This window comes from Euwallacea fornicatus, chromosome 12 (assembly GCF_040115645.1).
Source record: "Euwallacea fornicatus isolate EFF26 chromosome 12, ASM4011564v1, whole genome shotgun sequence".
NCBI classification, from domain to species: domain Eukaryota; kingdom Metazoa; phylum Arthropoda; class Insecta; order Coleoptera; family Curculionidae; genus Euwallacea; species Euwallacea fornicatus.
Genome location: NC_089552.1, coordinates 4,076,225 through 4,097,979, shown reverse-complemented (window position 1 = coordinate 4,097,979; position 21,755 = coordinate 4,076,225). Strand labels below are relative to the sequence as shown.

At 34.5% G+C, this 21,755-nt stretch overlaps 1 protein-coding gene across 1 annotated transcript; it reads left to right on the top strand.

Moving 5' to 3' along the window:
• Positions 1-1,566: 1,566 nt before the first annotated feature.
• Positions 1,567-21,035, top strand: LOC136342592 (fatty acid synthase-like). The gene is made up of 36 exons (XM_066288556.1): positions 1,567-1,667; positions 2,144-2,252; positions 2,868-3,029; positions 3,081-3,285; positions 4,043-4,246; positions 4,884-5,164; positions 5,222-5,364; positions 5,431-5,572; positions 5,631-5,841; positions 6,181-6,375; positions 6,552-6,859; positions 6,950-7,217; positions 7,500-7,726; positions 8,130-8,333; positions 8,562-8,712; positions 8,772-9,041; positions 9,240-9,469; positions 9,532-9,698; positions 11,009-11,318; positions 11,374-11,553; positions 11,607-11,731; positions 11,793-11,923; positions 11,979-12,135; positions 12,186-12,351; positions 12,412-12,723; positions 13,929-14,085; positions 16,233-16,388; positions 16,446-16,697; positions 16,776-16,929; positions 16,986-17,190; positions 17,255-17,405; positions 18,045-18,232; positions 18,517-18,644; positions 19,130-19,381; positions 20,163-20,426; positions 20,851-21,035. Exons 2-36 carry the CDS (start codon positions 2,150-2,152, stop codon positions 20,929-20,931), a joined length of 6,840 nt encoding a protein of 2,279 aa, XP_066144653.1. The 5' UTR covers positions 1,567-1,667; positions 2,144-2,149; the 3' UTR covers positions 20,932-21,035.
• Positions 21,036-21,755: the final 720 nt, after the last annotated feature.

Sequence of the window (21,755 nt, the reverse complement as noted above, 5' to 3'; positions counted from 1 at the left end):
CGTATGAAAACTGGTGATGAAAAGTAGATTACGTATGAAACATTGTAAGGAAAACAGCGTACTGTAATCCCGGACAACTTACCCCTTCCACTCCTAAACCTGGATTGAGCTTTAAAAAGAGAATTCAGTGTAGTATATGGTGGAACATTCAAGGACCAATCCATTACGAGCTTTTGAAACCCACCGAAAAGCTCAATTCGGAGAAATACTGTTGACAAATGAATGAGTTAAGGAAAGCACTCCAAGAAACGAGTCCGGTAATGTTCCACGGGTAGCAAATCACATTGCATCACGACAATGCTAGACCACATGCAGCTTTGACTACTCGCCAGAAAATCGCAGAGCTAGGCTGGGAAATTCTCTTGAATTCACCATACTCCCCAGGCCTTGCACCTTCTGATTTTTACTTGTTCCTCTCTTTACAAAATTTTTTGGCGGGAAAAAAGTTCAAAATGAAAAAGATGTCAAAACAGCACTTCTTGAGTTTTTCATCTTCAAAGACAAGTCGTTCTTCAAATATGGGTTTCACAAATTGCCATCGCGCTAGCAAAATGTCATAAACAATAATGGAAATTATATCGTACAATAAATATTGTTAGATGGATCAAAAACTGCATAATTTTCTTCTTCTTCATAAACGTACAGAACTTTCCGGTAGAACTAATTAAAGGTAATTTTGTAGTTGGAAACTTATCATCGTCCCCCAAAGAAGACACTGCCGGCAGTTATACATCGGCGGGTTTTTGGATTATTTTGAGGAAACAATGAGTTTTACAACTCACTGGCTATTAATTACATTATAGATTAATTAAAAGAAATCCCGGCTGGATAGTATTAAGAAAAACTGAAATTAATATGGTGTATGCTTCGTGCAAATTTGCATGAAAATGTGTTGAAAAATGTCGTTTATGCAAATTTAGATATTTTCAATTTTCGTTTTCGCAGATTAATTTGATACGAAAAAATTGATACATTAGAAGCTTTTCCCTGTTTTTTTTTATCTCGTCACATGTAAACCCGAAAGTAAGACATCTAATTTTCGAGATCACGAATCTTTTAAGTTTGACTTTCAGGATTAAAACTTCTGCAGACAAATCGATATTTTTACTATTTATAGCAAGATTTATAGCGAATCTTCAGTCCAATCTTCTTCGCTTTTCGATAAATGCTCTCTGGGATCTTTAATAATTTGTACAAAAAATAAAAATTAAGAAATGGGCATGACCTAGGTGCAAACTAGTTTTTGATATTTTCCCGTTAAGTTTGTCAGTTGCTCAAAGCATGTCTTAAAGAGTAATAACTTCAAATCATTGACTTAAAATTATGTTGTTTCAATTTACTATTAATTTGCGTCTTATCATATCAATATTCATGAAAGAAACATAAACATTTTTTTACAATTAGTCGATTTTTTTTTAATTCAGGAGCTTGCGTCACAAATATTCGAATTTTTCATTGTTTTTATAATGTAAGGCTTCCTGTTCTGGTAAAATCGGTTCTGAATATAATAGTATTATTATTCTGCTTGAAATATAGTATAAATACAATCTTTCCTTCATTAATACCTATAGTTCATTGATTTGGGGAGTGAAGACTAGGCCTAAAAGTTAATGTGCATTATAGCGAACGACAATAATTGAAATAAAAGTGCAAGTTTTGAGCGTAAGGTACGTAACAGTAAATTCTCTATATAAGTAAAAATATATCATTTTCAGAATCATTTTTCATGATCTTTTTTTAGGTTCGCATCAATCAAGCACTTTTTTCTTCTTTTAAATCCTGAGGTACTATAATACTTTTTTACCGTTGAGCAGAAACTAATTCACTTGCTATACAATTTTTCTACCACAAAGCAAAGTTCTGCCGGTGAAGTCCCGAAAGTGGGCTCGCCTGGCTAATTCCTGCTTTCCGGTCGTGTAACTTAATTAACTTTTTCAAAATATGAAAATTATTTTTTTACAACGGTACGGAGATTTGAAGTATGTACATATGAGGATGCTCACGTATCCGAATAGATTATCTAAGCCCCTTAGTCTAGTCAAATTATATTCCAATTTAATGCTAGCCCTAGATGCGCTATCATCAAGAATTCTTCTTCAAAAAGTTATTATTGCTTTATCTGCAGAGGCATTATTTCCTACAGGTGAAGATGGTGAAAGAAAATATCCAACTTGGCGAAGAACGAAATATGTCTTTTGAATTTGGTTCATCATTGTCCCACCCTCCTGTAGGAGAAGAAGTGGTTATTTCAGGTAAGAGCTCATCTGTTTTAAGTTAAACTGACATGCTGGTTGGGAAATGTTAGTTCTTTTGGTCGGCAGTATTGGTACTAGAGGTTTTTAACTCACGGTTTAACAACACACCCAACTATTAAAAGATCAACAAGTATATTTATGAACCATAACAAGACCTTTGACAGCGGCTGGTTCAGTATTTTACAATTTTTAAACTGCAATGTGCGTACTTGATATTATGAAAAATTTATTGGAAAGCAAACAACTAGAGGTACGAATTGACGACACTCTTTCTTTCCTCTTCTTCTCCTAAATTTCGCCGAACTTGATTTGATTTTTCATAAACTTAACACCAAACATACTCAACTGATACGCCAGTGCCTGCGTAGGTTTAATCTAGCAAAACAACCGAAAATTAACACAATGGGAACAGCAAAATGAAAAAACAATCGTCACAACAAGAGTATTCTCGACACTTCCTGCTTTACGATACTTCTTACAGATTCGCGAGGGTCTAATATCAAATTTCCACGGTGTCTACTTCTTCATGTTTTGCTCCAAGCTCAGCTAATCATTTGGCCAAAAATTAAATTACATTAAGGCAACATTAATTTACACAATATTTTTATATAGGAATGTCAGGCGTATTTCCTCAAGCAGACACTATTGACGAATATAAGCACAATTTGTACAATAAAATCGACATGACCTCTTACGTTGCCAAATCAAACAACGAGATGCCTACCAGCTATGGAATAATAAAAGATAAGACCCGGTTCGACACTGGATTTTTCGGTATTGGTAATCAAGCAGAAATATAAGAATATCCTTCAAAATTAATTTTAGATTGCCTACTTCGTCAAGCAACGGTGTTAAATCCTATTTGCAAATCCCTTTTGGAAAGATGTTACGAAGCCATATTTGACGCTGGTGTGAACCCTTCGGATTTAGAAAGAACGAATACTGGAGTGTTCTTAGGTATAACATTTGCAGAGTTCGAAGTTCACTACTTCCATTGCGAGCGTATCAAAGGAGCGAACACCATTCTTGGGTTAGTACTGGAAAAATTTTTGGTTTTATCGTTAGGCCTTCATATACAGTGACCAGCTGAAAGTACGCACCATATGAATTTTTTTTAAATGTCAATTTATCAAAAAATTTTATTCTTGACAAAAGTTTGTGCAACTCAAAATGCAGTTTACAAAATTTATATAACGAATTTTATATGGGGGAGTTTCAAAAATCGTGAAAATGGCTTATGATTAAAGTATATTTAATTTAATTTTGGTTCACACATCTGTTGTGAAAAGTTGTCTAGAATTAAAAGATGAGCCCAACAATGAAGTTCCAAATTTTTATTCCATAAAACACTTTCGAATGTTTTTATGATTTGCTCCATATAGGAAATAAAACAAATTAATTTAATATGCCAATTTCGTTTCAGAGAAGATAAAAAAATATAAATATTATTTGTGCATGTGTTTTAATGCAGAAGCGTTTACCAATAATAAAATTTTCTGATGAATTCAAATTTAAAAAAATCCCATATGGTGCGTAATTTCTGCCGACTACCGTACGTATGTAGTAAAAATAGCCAAAAATCATGTTTGAAACTATCCCGCAACAATTCTGATAGTCTAGATCAAAAGCCGATAAGCAAAAGCATTCTCTAAGGTCATGTATTTCATTTCAATAACGTAAAAACTGCGTCTATTGACTATTCTTCTGTAGAAACACAAGGCCTATGTCAATTCGTCTTCCGTGAAAGTGATTCACTTTGCAGATTCACTAGTCATTTTATATCTTAGGAATCTGAAGAGTGCGTTATCAAACAAGATCAGTTCCCATTTGAAACTTCAAGGGCCATCCATAACTACAGACACTGCATGCAGTAGTTCAGGATATGCATTTGAGCATGCTGTTAGAGCTATTAGGCTGGGTCAGTGCGATGCTGCTTTAGTTGGTGGTGCCAACTTCATATTTTCCGAAGGATGTTGCCTTCAATTTGCCAGGTAATTTTATTATTATAGTAGATAACTGGGGGTGGATATTGAGCAGGAACAAAAATTATTGAATATGAATGAAGTAATAGTCGTAGGAAAAATCTGAGATAATTAACATTTATTGCGACTTTATTCCTTATTAAAGCTTTGCATTTAAGTCACTCCAAAACTGGTTTCGATCCTCTCGGATCTCGTCAATTCGGTTCATTTCCAGCCAACTAATCGCAGGCGGATATCGATAACATTAATGGCAACTAGCTATCCTGGGACTGCAGGAAGATATCTTACCAACGCCATCTAGTATCATAAAGTCTTAATAGACTTTAATCTACAAGCTTTTTACTTTGTGAAAAAATCACATCATAAAACATATCAATCACAACACAAGTGACTTGTTGCTCCATTAAGCGAATCCGTCTACGTGAACCTCGTTATGCCTTAAAGAAATACCTCCTTTAGGTGCAGTTAAGCCGTAATCTCACTTACGTAGTGGCTACTTGCTCAAGCTAAGATCATTTTTATTATACCATATCACCTTCTGAGTTTCTTATAACCGAGACTAACATATAACTGTTGATTATATTATGGAAACATATGTTCTTTACGGGAATCCTTTGATGCTTTGATAACAGTTATACATTTTCAGATTAGGTGTATTATCTCCTACTGGACAATGCAGACCTTTCGACATTGATGGATTTGGTTACGTGCGATCAGAAGCTGTCGCAGCAATTTTGCTCCAAAAGGCAAAAGACAGCAACAGGATTTATGCTAAGATAGTTCATGTCAAGACGAACTGCGATGGTTTTAAGGAACATGGCATTACGTACCCAAATGGTCGTAGTCAGACTGCTTTGCTGAAGGAGATGTATGAGGAATGTGGAGTTGATCCAGTTACCGTCAGCTACATCGAAGCTCATGGAACCGGTTTGTTATTTACAAGAAAATGTTATCTTTAAGGTTAAAATTTGGGGTGGTTCGTAGGTACTTCTGCAGGAGATCCTGAAGAGCTTACCAGCATTGACGAATTTTTTACTCCTGGTAGAAACAAACCTCTCTTGATAGGATCTGTGAAGTCCAGTATAGGGCACACTGAGCCAACTGCCATGTTATCTTCAATTGTGAAGGTAAATAATCCCAAAATGAATTTTTTCCCATCTAGTTTTACTCTCCATCACAATTGTACCGATTAGGTGATATTGGCCTTCGAAACCAACATGATATCTCCAAATATTAACTACAAAACTCCTAAGAAGAACTTATATGGAATTATTGAAGGTCGCGTAAAAATTGTAGTCGAAGACACACCGTTCGAAGATAACGAGCCTATAGCCGGTATATTTTTGTTCTCAGTGCTCATTTTTGACAATTGTAAGATTTAAATTCGTTTCAGGAGTGAGCAATTTTGGCTTTGGAGGAGCAAATGTCCACATAATCCTCAAGAGGTGCGCAAAACTAAAACGTGAGGCTGGAAACCCAACAGATGGGTTACCAAGGCTGGTGTGTGTCAGCGGACGTACACGAGAAACTGTTGACGATCTTCTTGATGATATCGCTGATCATTTCGATGAAGAACATATAGCACTGATACACAATGTTTTTAGGTAAGTATTTAATGATGATTTCGTATCTTTATTCTTAGTAGGTACTTATTAAACTTGCTCAGATAGCTTACGTCGCCGATATTACCGCCATGACTGTGCACTTTCGGACGTATTTTGAATATTCTGCAAGCTTTCTTTCGTAATTAATCTTGATGAATTGTAGTCGAGTTTTTTTTTTATACTTTACACACCCAGATGCTGCTCAATCAGTAAACATGGCCTGATTTCATCTTAGCTCTATTTTTTCTAATATTTCTCAATTTTCCTCAAAATTGGCACTCCAAAACTTGGTGTTGGTACCTATATAGAAACAAACGAATTAATTATCATATTTTGCAGGAAGCCCATAAAAGACCACTTATATCGAGGATATGGAATTATATCAAAACGAGGAGTAATAATAAAATCAATCACACCCGTAACTGAGATCCGTCATAAAAAGCTCCATGTGCATTTCGGAGGCATCACGGTCCAAACCGAAAATTTGCTACGTGAGCTGCTCCACTTACCATTGTTGTTTAATTTCAACAATAGGTAAATTGCATTTCTATTGAAAGATATGTTCAAATGATTAAAATCACGACTCGTTCATAACACTAAGTTGTGCAACTGTTTAAAAAAATGCTGATGTCATTTTGGTTACAAATTTCAATAGTTGGCCAATTGTTGTCTCTGCCAAACGCGGCCCATAGCGTCAAATTCATTTTTAGATTGGTGCAGTTCTTCGCACAAAAGAATGTTAGTATTGAAACCATTTTGCAAGACAGCCAATCAAATGTTGCTCAGCTGCTCATCAATGTACTCACCCAGTTAGCCTGCTGCGAGTTATTGAAATTACTGGAAATACGCAAAGATATTGTGTCTGCAAATTCCATTGGATATCTAACAAAAGCATATTTTGAAAATGTCATAACATTTGATCAGTTTTTGGAATTTGCATGTATAATAATTAAATATATTCAAGAGGAATCAAGGAGTGTAGATTTTAACAAAATAATTAAGAAAATCTCAAAGCAAAGTAAGTTCTGCTAAGTTATTTCAGCGAAAAATAAATATTTGATGACATATTCAAATCCTCTAGAGTTTATTTGGTTGATTTGATTTTTAGGATCCAATCTGCTATATGAATTCCAAGCAGTATTGCATTCACATAAGAAAACTAAGGAGGTCAATGAGCATAAAGATGATTTCTACTTCTCTGAAAACCTGATAAATGAATTATTTGAGCTTAAAAACACTCCGAGAACAATAACGAAGCATTCATTGTTGCTGGAAATTGGAAATGGAATTGAGAAACCCGAAAGAAAATATCCTAACATTGTTATAAACTTTACCGCTGAAACTGGGATAATAGGAATTCTTAAAGTTGTTGGAAGGTAATTCAATCTGAAAATTATAATAATATTTCATTTCACTGCCATATAAAAAAACTTTTATCGTACTTTACCGAAAAACACCATTCTCATCTTCAGAGATGGAATATCCCTTGACATTCATTTTCATCTCCAAAGATCTTTATTGATTAAAATGAAATGGTATTCCAGTGACAGAAAATGCTATTTTCGTCACTCTAAGCAATATAAAATTTTATTGTTATCTTTCAATCTTCTCTCTGATCCCTTTGATGGATTCAACTAATTGAAAGTATTATTTTTCAGACTTTACGAAACAGGTCAACAGCCACAAATTCAGCAACTATATCCAAAAGTTCAGTTTCCAGTGAGTCGAGGTACACCGATGATATCTCCTAAAATAAAATGGTGTCACAATAAAATATTTGCTCTTCCTTCTTTCGGCACTGACTCAAAGATGAGCGAGTCCAAGAATTTCCAAATCTGTCTTGAGGAGGATCAGTGGGCAAGCTTGGATGGACATATTATAGATGGTAAGTGTTTGGAATCGTACTTTATCTAACACTACCCCAGAAAAGGAGCATTATGTGAAATTTATTATTTAATGAGTTCTTTCTTCACTTGTTACTGTTACTCGACAGGGATACATAAACCTTTATCTAGTCCTACTTATACCAATCTCTTCTCGACTCTGCTTTCCTTTTAACGCTGGAAAACCGACTGTAGAATTTAATTCAGGTTATTTTGGGTTTATTTAGATTAATTCGGATTGTCAAGGTACTATGAAGATCTTTCTTATTGAACGGATTTTTGCCGGCAAAAAGATTTTTTTACAATATGTATATTTTTTAATTGTATATGTTTAGACTTAATAAAAACTATAATCGAGTTCAGTAAGTTCTAGTAGAAATAATTAAAATTTACTATTTCATTTAGGGAGAGTACTATTTCCTGCAACAAGCTATCTCTTCCTGGTTTGGACTTTATTAGCCGACATGCATGAGACAGATATAGACAAGCAAAGTATTGTTTTCGAGAACTGCAAATTTTTGAGAGCTTGCCCGCTAACCAAAGATACAAGAATTTACCTTACATTGAAAGTTATGATCCAAAAACGAAGCGGCCGGTTTGAAATAACAGGTAGGATTGTGGACTTCTTGTTGCAAAACTCTTCATAAATCTTCTATATATAGATCTAATAGAAAATCCATGAAAAGATTTTGTATTCAAAATCATATATCTCTTCAATCAAAGCTCATAATTTTTGTTATGTCAACAGTGGAAGCCAACCGTCCTTTTTAAGACTTCTCAATCCACAGAACATGCAACACTTACGTCCATAATTCTCCCTTATCTTCTTTTTTTTAGAAAAAGGTGAGGTTGTAATGACTGGCTTTGTTTACAATGGTGAAAAAGAAACCAGGTTTAACTGGCCTCAAATTAAACCAGAAATAAATGGCGATAGCTTGAATTCAAAGGACATTTATAAGGAACTAAGACTTCGAGGTTACAACTACAAGTGAGTGCTTGATCATAATTAAAGGCCACTCTTTTTAATATTAAACACGTCTTTAAAAGGGGAGATTTTAAAGGCTTAACGCAGTGTAATTCATCAGCTACATATGGCAAAGCCAAATGGCTTGGAAATTGGATGTCGTTTATGGATACCATGCTTCAAATGAAAATTCTAGGAGAGGATACCAGGTTGCTTTATGTACCAACCAAATTAGAGAAAGTTATTATCAATCCCAGAACTCATTTGGAACAAATTCAGAAGCAAAGGCTTATTAGTGGAGATGCAACGGTAGAATTACCGGTGTATATTGATTATACCTCTGGAGTTATCAGGTAAGATCGATTACAGAGTAAAAGGAAGTTCGCGATTATATTTAACGAATACTCAATCGCATTAAATCACTCTCTAAATACTTGAAAGGTCCCTAGATCATATCCGCTCATATGTTAATGATAACTTAAATATTTCTACGAACGACACCTAAAAATTTGCTAGTACTGGAAGTGTCTTAAATTTCCATATTGTCTTAGGTCGGGTGGAATAGAATTACGAACACTTTTGGCCTCATCAATACCAAGAAGAAAACCAACAGCTCTTCCAGTTTTGGAGAAATATATATTTGTCCCCAATGAAGGAATACTAAATTTGGAGTCCGCTATTAGAGTGTTTATGCAGCTAGCTTTAGAGCATCATTGTGGGCTAAAAGTGGATGCAATTGAACTTATCGATGAAGCTACCGGAGAAGATTTGCAGCCCATCGGTTTGAATTTAATACACAGGGAAAAAACTCTCCTTTTTCACGTTTGATATTCGTATTATTAGGGCCGATCATTAATGATATGCTGGGTGACCAACCATTAGTGCAAGCAAATGTGATAATACTAACTTCCAAGAATATTGAAGCAGCTGTTACAGTAGAGAATACTGACCTGAAAGATATAACTGACGCTAGTGTTGCTGTTGCAAGTCAACTACTAAGCCGAAAAGCGGTGAGTAAACTTTTATTTTTATTTCACATGTCAAAAATGCCTGAAGCGGCAATTCAACTCATTGTGGTTGAAGTTCATTTCAATGAAAATATTTCCTACTTTAATTTTCTTATTTGTTTGGGCATTCTCGATGAATAGATTTCATGTTTAATTTACTAATGTGAATGAGAAATATTAAACAATTCTTCCTTGAGAGTTCGTAAGACAATGGTGATAAAGCGAAAAATATTTTATTTCGGGGTCAAAAAATAGATACAACTGAGTTTAATATTTATGGCTAAAGTTTTTTTGTCACAAGTAACCACCAGAATCAGCACTATTCAAGGCCAAAAAGAAATACTCCACGACTTAAAGCAACATCTAGAGTGATGAGGGACGAGAGTTTTCAAACATTAAATGAAATTATTATATTACCGGTATCTTAAGAAAAATAAATTTCTTACTTAGTGGTTGTACACATTGAAGCAAACTACAAATTTAATGACATACGCCGGCATTTTTTCTGCTCAAGTTAGAACATAATCCGCATTATTTGAAATATAAAAGAAATGCCACTTACATTAATCTAAAATTTAGAAGGATGAAGGATAAGAATTCTAAAATATTTACTATACAGGGAAGTGTAATGGGGTATAAGGCAAACGGTGATAAAGAAAAATAAGATAAAGGCTTTAAGCTTATTCCATTGGTCCAACAAGAATTGTATTATTTTTTACTGTTTCTGATATACATGCAGGTTCATTAATAATTTGCTATATTCGATTACTTTTTGCGTTAACGAAAAACTGTAAAAGCAACGGAGTACACTGATTCTTTGAAAAATTTGTAAATTTTTTAATTATTAATTGGAATTCATTTTTTTCCAATAAGTATTTTCTTGAATTCTTTACCATAAAAAAAATCTTTTCCTGGAAGTAAATTCATGTAGCATCAGCCTTGGCTTCAAATATTTGCTGCAAGTTATATTAGGCGTCCATAAGGAAAACGAAGTTGCAAACCTCTAAAAGTTTACTGCTCAATTTTTAATTTAGAGATGATATGATATCAGTAACTCTTTTGAATTTTATATTTTATTTTGGTATCTAGAATGAATTAAATATTTGCACCAACCAAAAATTCAACTCTTTGATATTTGAAGTTTTTAATTAAGATATTTTGTATATCAAATACTCTGAGAAAATAATAAATTTTACTTCTTTTCCATTGAACCAATATTAAGGTTTTGGAAGTCCCAACGATGAGTTCTGAAAAAATTTCTTTCTGTAATGTATAATTAAAATTAACCTAAACTAGGTAGTTTCTTTTTTCAGATCCTTCAAAAGATATTGAATGCAACAAAAGAAAACTCATTTATCATAAGTAGAGAGCCAATAAATCTGAATTTTGAACGCGACAGTTTACAACAAAGAAATATTAAGATCCTTTCGGTTATGCAAACGGATAAAGAGAAACTGTTCTTTTTAAGAAAAATAAGTAACCCAAATAAATCCAAACCGGTATTCATAAACATTAGTTGTAAAGATAACGATTTTAAATGGTTGAATCAGCTGAAAACTGAAATCAAGAAAGGCCAAGACGTTGTTCTTTGGAGCCAAAATGAAGTATTAAATGGTCTGATAGGTAAACTTATGCCTAGGCAAATTTAAGAATATTTGTAAATTAGCTTGTTTCGCAGGTCTTGTAAATTGCCTCAGAAAAGAACCAGAAACCCAAAACTTACGTGGAGTTTTTATAGTAGACGCAGCTCCATCATTCGATCCTACTTTGCCGTTTTATAAGAATCAGCTCGACAAAGGAATGAGTTTAAATATTTTTATGAATGGAAATTGGGGAACATACAGACACCTTTTATTAGGTAAGTAAATTAAAGCATTTTAAATCTATCATTATATTAAATTACATTTATAGAAAATCTTCAGGAAGTTGAAAATGAACATTGCTACGCCAATAGCACAGTTCGCGGAGACTTATCCAGTATCAAATGGGTTGAAGGCCCTTTATCTCATATAAACCAGCATGACAATATAGTGGAGGTTATAAAGGAACTATATTCTTGCAGACTAAAATGCGCTTAACGCAAATTAAATTTTTTAGGTTTTCTACGCTGCCTTGAACTTCAGAGATGTCATGACTGCATCAGGTAGAATTAACGTTGACGTTATTACAAAGGACAGACGTGAGCAAGAATGCGTTCAAGGATTTGAGTACTCAGGAATAACTTCTAGGTTAGTAAAGAGTAATGATGTAAAGTTCAATAGATTTTAATCTGTAACTATACAGTGGGGAGAGGGTGATGGGCATGGTAACACAGGGTGCCTTAGCTACTCTTGTAAAGCCCGACCCAAACCTTATGTGGAAAGTTCCACCGTCATGGTCTTTAAGAGAAGCAGCAACAGTACCTGTGGTGTATGGAACTTGCCTTTATGCTTTAGTAGTTGTAAGTTGTAGTGGAATGTTGCAAACAAAGCTCAAGTGAAAGAAATTTAGGTAGGGAAACTTAAGTCAACTGACACCGTCCTTATCCACTCTGGGACTGGTGGAATTGGTCAAGCTGCAATCAATCTTTGCTTATGGATGGGTTGCAAAGTATTTACAACTGTAGGAACTCAAGAAAAGCGCACTTTCATAGCACAGAACTTTCCACACATTAAAGGTTCTTATCACTTAAAGCACGCAAAATGACGTTTGGCAAAATATTAACTTATATTTACAGAAGAAAACATTGGCAACTCACGAGATTTGACCTTCGAGCAAATGATAATGAAAGAGACCAATGGCAAAGGAGTTGATATAATATTAAACTCCCTCGCAGAAGAAAAGCTAAGTGCTTCTGCAAGATGCCTCGCGCAGAATGGTCGTTTCCTTGAAATTGGCAAATTTGATTTGGCTAATGATAACACACTCAACCTGCTCTCCTTCAGGCTAGGCGGAAGCTACCATGGAGTTATGCTGGACAAGTTATTCAATGAACCTGATTGTGTAAAAATGGAACTGAACAGAATAGTTCAGAAATATATCGATATAGGTTAGTTGTGGGATTACCTATAGAAGGAGTGCTATATCTAGGGACTGCTTGGGTTGATTGCTTGATTTTCGAACTTTAATTTTCATTTAATCGATAAACTTTCATTGAAATCGAACTTAATTTCAGTATTAGTTATTCCGGTGTCTAATTGTGCATTTCCCAGTCTCGCAATGAGTGATCAATAACATAAAACGAAGGAGATTCTGAACCATCAAAAATTGTTTGGTTTAAAAGAATGATTTCAGACACTTTCAAGCTGGTAATAGTGTTTTTTGACGTGAAAACCAATTCATAATGCCTTTCTCACTATTTCAGCAACCTTGTGAAATGACACTGGTTTTACCATCATTTCCTGGTATGATCATTCAGACGGCCATGATCTCATTGTATTCTCTCCTAAATAGGCCAAAAAATTTGTTCTATGCTGTCGAACAGGACAAACTTGTTATTTTAGTTTTTCCAAAAAAAGGTCATAATGACGATGTAAAATATGTGTCTAGCCCACTCCTGCAATGCTATTCTACGTTTTCTTCTGCAAAGTCAAATTTCATCTTTCTAATTTGGTTTTAAGTCCATCATGAATTCTTATCATTTGTTCCATGGAATCCGCGAGTTCTCGCTCTTTGGCTTAAAATGTTCCTTCCATGGCGGCTTTTGATAGTATCTTCCTCTCCATGCTTTCTAAGCATTTTGAGATCTAGGAAAAATTATTTTCATGAGAAGTATTAAATCATTTAATAGTATGTACCGAAGGACATCCATCGACGTAGCAAGGGATCCCCATCTGTCCACATTCCTCAACCCTTTCTTCGTCATATTTACATGCCTCTTGATATCGCACATAATATATATAACACAACGAACAAACCCAACGCGTTAGCAACTAACAATGCATATCCCTAAAATAACAATTTTACACTTATTAAACCCAGAAATCGAAGACAGAATAAATAAAATATTTACTTTACAATTCGAAAATATAGAAGACCTGTTTCTTGCCAAGTTAATGAAAAAAGTCATGATGTATTAAAACAGGAATAAATATATATTTAGATCACTATTTATTACCCATTTTTGTATATTTTACAATGTAGTAGCTGGCTCAAATTGCTTTTGTCCCCTGATGCGCACGTCCCTAAACACAGCACTATCTTAATTACATACTTGTAAGTCGGTTATAGAAAAACTTGAATTGTGATTTTTAGGTGCAGTGAAACCGTTAAACTCAACTGTCTTTAGGAAAGATGAGGTGGAGCAGGCTTTCCGATTTATGACTACAGGACGACATATGGGCAAGGTGTTGGTAGAGATTCGAAACCAAGATGTCCAGGCTCTGGAACACACCCCCACGGGCCTGCCACGGTAAATATTTAGAAAAGCAATGGTTACAGTTGGCTTTTCAATTATTTGTTCAAATTTAACAATACCATAAAAAATCCAATTCAATATACAGTAAACCCCAACGAACTAGGCATATGAAGGAGTGTCTGTTTCTGCGCATCTCGATTCATAGTATATAAACTCCAAATAAAACGTGATAGAGTTCATTTTTGATACTGCTCGCTTGATGCGTTGGTCAGGCGGAACTGTCCAACGTTGCCGGCTCGCTTTAAATGGCCGGACGCTTGATTGATGCTATCAACAAACCAATGTATTAAAAATACGGCGATACTTAAAGGCAAACCTAGATAGTAAAGTATTTTTAATACATTTTTTGTTGAATATATGGAATATAAAGCCGAAAATAATTGTTTTCCTCACTTATTATCGAAATTTTTTTTTTAATTATCTTCCGTTTCTTACTATAATAGCGAATAGAAATAAATTAAAATGGAAATTTTTACAATTGAAAATAAAGTCTTCATAATCAAACAATTTTGTTCAAGACAATCCTTACAAGGGGTAGTCGCTGATTTTTAGGACTTTAAGAATCGGTCCGTTTCTAGTGTTACAATGCGTCGTAACATTCAAAATTTTCAGACGACTGGATGTGTTTTGCCATTACATCATAAACGCCCCCCACAAGATAACAATGAAAGAGAAGAACAGGAAATCGCGGTTTGAGCCAGTGTTGAGGAAAATCCTGATCAGTCTCTCAGTGAATTAGCGAACCAAGTAAATGTGTCACGTACAACCGCTCACAAAATTTTAAGGAAAAAGGGTACACTTCGTAGAAGGTGCAAAAAACGAGCCAAATCTTTCCTGAAGATCTAGGGAGACAGTTGGTTTTTCGTGAAACAATAATGGAAAGGGCCAATAATGATGAATATTTCATCAAAAACATCCTTTTTATAGATGCATCGACCTTTCCATTATTAGGTTACGTTAATTCAGTTGTCATTCGTTACTGGTCAATAGAAAATTTGAACCGAACGTACGAAGCGCGAACCCAATATCCCCAAAAACTTAATGTCTGGGAAGGTACTTTAGGTGACCATATAATTGGTCCGTTTTTCATTGAGGGTACTTTGAATGGGTTGAAATACCTTGGTTTGCTTCAGGCACAAATTATTTCAGCAATCCAACAATTAGAAATTAATTTAGGAGATGTATGGTTTCAGCAAGATGGTTGTTCTGCCCACAATACCGCTCTTGTTCTTGAATGTCTTGAGAGACATTTCCCAAACAGAGTGATAAGTGGACGGGGAACCATTCTATGGCCAGCAAGATCCCCTGATTTAACTCCTGCAGATTTTTTCTTGTGGGGTTATGTCAAATCTACAATTTATAGATTTAAGAGTGACAGGGCTAATAATTTGGATGAGTTGCAAATTGAAACTCGAAATTGCATGCAAACTATTTAATTTTGAGGAGAAAAATTATTTGAAATAATTTTGATGGCAAACTTTAAATAACGATTAAGCGCCCGGCTGTTTGAAAGCAAGCCGGCAACGTTGCAGAGTTCCGCTTGGCCTTCGCGTCAAGCAAGCACTACCACAAATGAACTCCATCACATTTTATTTGGACTTTATATACTATGAATCGAGATGCGCAGAAACAGACACTCCTTCATATGCCTAGTTCCCTGGGATTTACTATATAGTGTCAATGCATAGTCCTACAAAAACTTCAATAGTATTTGATGTATCCCATATAAGGAGAGCCAGTGAGTTCTGCTGAAGGAAAACCCCCTCTAGGTTTGTTGTAGGTTGCGAAATTGGGCCAGAAAAAAAATTGACATATCAGCTCTAAAGTTTGACTGTTAAATATATATCCTATATATTTCATTAAAAAAAAATTCTAAAGGAATATATCTGTTCGATTCTTTTGATTACATTGCAAATGCTAAAACAGATATTAGAAGTAAAACTCATTTATGTGAAGCCTCTATAAAGGCCTATAAGGCCACAATATAGTATAACATACCAAGGAGATTTTATATAGGCAGCATCAATAGACAGATGAAAGCGGAATAACTCCTTTTTATTTAGTAGCTATTTCCAAGCACATATTTAATGATTAAATTTAAACTTGAATCTATGAATTGATCACTTAAATATTGTTTTCAGATATTACTGCGAAGCCTCCAAAACCTATATAATATGCGGCGGCTTGGGAGGCTTCGGTTTGGAATTAGCCGACTGGCTAGTGCTTAGGGGAGCTAAAAACTTAGTTCTGGTGTCTCGGAAAGGTGTTACCACCGGTTATCAAAATTACAGAATTTTGTAAGTAATCATTCAAGTTTGCATAAATATTTTAATCTTGCCCTTTGTGATGAATAGATTATGGAAGAAATATGGCTGCAACGTTAAGATATCAATAGAAGATATAACAACACAAGAAGGTTGTCTAAATCTGATAAAGGAAGCTAATGCAATTGGGCCTGTTAAAGCTATATTCAATCTTGCTGTGGTTCTAAGAGATGCACTTTTGGAAAATCAAACAGCCGAAAATTACCAAGTTTCCTTTGGCCCTAAGGCTCGCGCTACACGCCATTTGGATGAAATCAGCAGAAAACACTGTCCAGAACTGAGGTACCATTGAACAAAATTATTTCGGCTAGTTTGCATGACCAGTTCCAATATTATTCTAATTTTTTATTTCGTCGCCAGGGATTTCATAGTGTTTTCCTCAGTATCATGTGGAAGAGGAAATGCAGGCCAGACCAATTATGGGATGTCAAACTCAGTGATGGAGCGAATTTGCGAACAGAGGCGAAGAGATGGGTATCCCGGGTTGGCAATTCAGTGGGGAGCTGTTGGAGATGTAAGTTCCAACTGGGGCTATTCAAAAAATAATAAAAATACATTTTTATTCCAAAGGTTGGCTTAGTGGCGGAATTACAAGAAGATCATATTGAAATTGAAATAGGAGGAACTTTGCAGCAAAGTATAACGAACTGTCTTCAAGTTTTGGACGGATTCTTAAAGAACAATGAAAATACTATTGTTTCCAGTATTGTAGTAGCTGAAAAAAGGAATATCGGAATGTCTGAAAATGTACTAGAAGTTGTAAGCGCACTGATTGGTAAAAATATTAGAACCAGCTTCGGTTAATGAACCATTAATAATGATAAAAAAATTTCAACCAGGTATAAGGGACCTCAAGTCTGTGAGTATGCAGTCAACGTTAACTGAGATTGGAATGGACTCAATGAATGCTGTTGAAGTCAAACAGACGTTAGAGAGGGAATTTAACATATTTTTGACTCCTAATGAGATTAGGAGTCTTACATTAGCACGGTCAGTAAAGGATTACAATTAGTACTTCGTTATTTAAATAAAGGGTTAGGCAAACATATATCAATTTTCCAAGTTAGTCTATTTCATGATCTAGTGAGGCACAAATTAAAAAAAAAAGTCACTAGAAATTGTATTCAAGACATTTGTCAAAGCTTCACCAAAACATATAAACTTGTAGTTCGAGTCGAATAACGAATAAAAAGATGAAATATCTGGCTTATTCCAACTTACCGAGAAATGTCTCGAAAGGTTAAAGAACTCTTCTAAACAAATGCATAATTTAAATAATTTTAAGATGATTTCTGGTCGAATTGAAGCAAACCAGTAATATTCACTAAGTGGGAATTCCGAAATACAGATGTTGGCACGGGTGATATGAAACTTTCGTGTTCGGTCTCAAGACGGAAAGATAGGTGAATGAGTAACGTAATTTTGAAAAATTCGTGTTTTTTCAAGAACTTTTATATTTCTACATGAAAATTTAATCACGAATTAATCCAACTAAATTTTAAATATTGGTACGATTTATTTCGTATAACCCTATACCTATACTTTTTATATATAACGAATATCTCAAAACCAAATCATATAATTTTCGAATTAAACCCCTTTCAAAAATATCTTATGCTTTATTTACAGCATCAAAGAACTGCAGGATAGCGATGATGATATAACACAGAACAAGGAAACATTAAAAGATATAGACTGGACCGAACTCTTCAGTAATGTAATAAACTCTGAAGAAAAAACCTCCGTCATCGTTAAACTAAAAAGTAAACAAGGAGAAAAAGAGGAAGGAAAATTGCCTAGAATCATTGCTTTACCAGGTAAAATTCTTTCTCATATGCATTTGATGGTGGTGTTACTAAAGGCAGTGAAGAACACTATCACATTATGATGTCTTTTATTACACTATATCCTCCTAAATAGTGGATAAGACCGTAATATCATGGTATTCTTCGCTGCCTGGATTACATTTGCTCCCAAAATTATTTACTTCTTCATATCTCCCCACTCCAAATAATCTAAAGAGGATTCCTTCATTTACACCCAATGTTCATTTCTATTGTGCTTTAACTTTTTATAAACAATGATGATGTATAATTTTTAGGTATCGAGGGCGTATGTTGTTTTTTGGAAGATTTAACAGAATTGCTAGAAGTGGAAGCGTATGGGGTAAACTACCTTGCGAGATCCCAAGTAAACTCATTCCCGAAAATGGCAGAAACACTACTTCCAGTAGGTAGCTGTAATTGAAAGCATGAACATATTGTTGAGTCGTGTAAGAAATTAAGTAAATAAAAATTAAACAACGACTTTTTTATAAAGGGCAAGAATATGCCCTTTCACTTCAATTATTATGATTTACGAGTTGGACATTTTCTTGGTGATTTAATAATAATCGGAAACAATGAAACCAGAAAATACACATACTACCGAAATATTTTTAGATGTAAACAAATCGAAGAAAACTGATCGCAGATGATAATCTCACATTATATTACGCTTCTTTAAAATCTTACGAGAGTTTTTAAATTACTTAATTAATAATTAGCACAGATGATCTTGAGATTATTGCTGAGTACTGACCTGCATATTGCAATTTCTTTTCATTTTTAGTTGCTGTATTTTACGCTCGTGAGATGAACATTGAAACATTATTTATTATTTATTAATAATTTATGGATGAAAATATCAAAAATTTTAACTTCTATTCGTTTTAGCAAATCCTTCCTCTTTTGGAACCAAATGAGCCATTCAACATAGTAGCCCATTCATTTGGGACCGCCTTGGCTTTAGAAATTGCCAAAAGGCTAGAAGACATGGGTTATCATGGTAGAATAGTATTTTTGGATGGTTCCATACTCTTCCTAAAGAAATTAGCCGTTCAGATAGCAGGCGACAACGTTGAAAACTCCATGATAGCAATCTTGCTTAAAACCAAATTGAATACGGTAGAAACTGAAAAAATAATGGTACGTTAATCAATGATTACTTTATTTATAAAATATAAGTGTAGGCTTTTTCTTTTCTTTCTTAACTTGTCTAGGGTTTTATTTCTGAGTTGTTACAATTAGGGGCTTACTTACTAACTTAAGTAAGAGGACACTTGAGTTTCTTCACGACACTCCCGACACCTCACCGAATCGTCACCTCGAGAAAAAAGAGTGTCCCAGTGTCTCCAATACCTTAAATGCTACTTTCTGGGGCAGTAAACCAGCGGCGTACCCCAACCAGAGACCGATTCCCGATCCGACATGTAGCCAGCCACATCTGAACATTATAAACATCCTTTGTCAGAATCGTTGTCGACTGTCCTTCGACCCTCTTTCCTGGTTCTAACAAAGAGATGCTCGACTTTCTTTTACTTCATGCGGCTCTCAATCAAGGATAATTACTGGGAAAATTCCAGTAATGCTGCGAACCACTTGAACTCAGTGACCATACACATGGGCGTATCATCAGGGTACCTCACTCTTTATTCCCCTAATCTAGTCTAAATTATAGATTCTTTACAATGTACATCCTCCTATTTGCATCTCGATTTGGTCAGACGGCAACAATTATACTTATTAATTAATATTTACAAAATATTGCAGCGATCTGACAAACAGATCCTACATAAAGAAAGTATAAAATCTAAATCACTGTCCTGAAAACTTTCCATTTGTTTCACGTGCAATTAATGGAACAACACACTTGAAATTATTAAGATTTACCTCTGATGTATGTCTAATGTCTGTCGTTATTTTTTAGGTGAATGTTTTAAAATGCAGCAACTTAGTCGACAAAATTCAACTTCTAATCAAAAGCCTGAAAACTGAATCGAAAATATCCCAAGACATCATGATTCGCAGTTTTAACGCTAATTTACAGCGTATAAAACTCATTGACTACGAACCTGATATCGGGAAGCTGAAAGCTGCAGCTTTCTTAGCCAAGGCGAATAACAGCTCTGTCAAAGTTGAAGCGGATGACTATGATTTGAGTCGATATTTCGAGAAAAATATAGACATTAAGGTGATTAATTAAGGGCTTAGTGTTTGCCAGCACATAAATTAAATGGGGTAGATCATTATACCGTCCGTGTCTTGAATGTTATTAAAGGAAAAGCTCTAGTAGTTGCGACTATCGTAAATTAACCTACGTTCAGAAATTTTAACGTTACTTTAAGCAAAATAACTGTGCCCAATTAAATATGTTTAGAAGCATTTTGTCGCTATCAACTAAAGACATTTCGGCATAATTGTGAAATTGATGATATAATTCATATTAGAATATGCAATTTTTTTATTTAGAGGACAATATATACCAAGCACGATGAACGAGCCAGTTACAGTTTCAAAATTATTCATTAATGCATTAAAAACTTCCATTGTAGGCTTTATATTACTTTCTCTTCTTAACGAAAATTGTTTGAAAGTAAATTTTACATTATTTTTAGGTGTTTAATGGAAGCCACACCACCATATTACAAGACAGGAACCTAGCTGAATCAATAATGGAGTTCATTAGCTCTAAGTAAATATGGAATAATAATTGTGGGTCTCTAGAATAAACTTGTGAATGTTAGCTTAAGACTTATTGAATACTTTTTAGTGAATTAAAAGATATTTTTTCATAGTGAAATGAGTTTTTATTTTACCCCTGGCATATCTATCCTTATGATATGATAAATAAAAAACACGACGCTTTGACAAAAAACTACTTGTATCTTATTGGTCTTCTATTTAAGTCGAACGACTATAAAACAGATATTATAACGATAACTCGTAGGTTGTCGTTCCCAACACACAGCCAAACTGAGTTCCAAGCAACTGCTTGCATGTAATCTTTCTTCACTCTTTATTTTATAACCCTTTTCTAATCTACATTGCCGTTACTTTCCCAATGTAAGTAGATTACACGCAAATTGATATTCTACAAGAGGATCATGAATCAGAACCTACGTAAAAATATTGATTCATAATAGTTCGTTGAGTTTGATCCACGAAGGGCCCACTTTATTTGCTAAAAGAAAGAAAGAGATTCATTTAAGAGAATGAAGAAACAAAAGTCCCTAAAACGATTGCAATACATTTAGACGTTTTAAGACTAATTGGCATCTTTGTCAGCGTACTACAGCATTAGAAACCCAAATCAGTAATAGCAAACATAAAAAGGAAAAATAAAGTTTTTACTTTTCTATAATTTATTATTTCTTGATTGCGCTTGTCATTACTGATTTGCTTTTTATATCTGATAATGTTATAATATGCTGATGAAGGAACCGTTCGGCATCGAAACGTCTAAATATAGTAGTCACAACCCAAAAACCCATCCTTGTAATATCATATCTGCTTCAATAAT

Excerpts from the sequence above, each read along its gene's own strand:
- LOC136342592 (XM_066288556.1), top strand. The coding sequence starts at position 2,150 with ATGGTGAAAGAAAATATCCAACTTGGCGAAGAACGAAATATGTCTTTT. Across the intron at positions 8,713-8,771 it reads CTTCGAGGTTACAACTACAA|GGGAGATTTTAAAGGCTTAA; the intron begins GTGAGTGCTTGA and ends CGTCTTTAAAAG. Across the intron at positions 11,924-11,978 it reads TACTCAGGAATAACTTCTAG|TGGGGAGAGGGTGATGGGCA; the intron begins GTTAGTAAAGAG and ends GTAACTATACAG.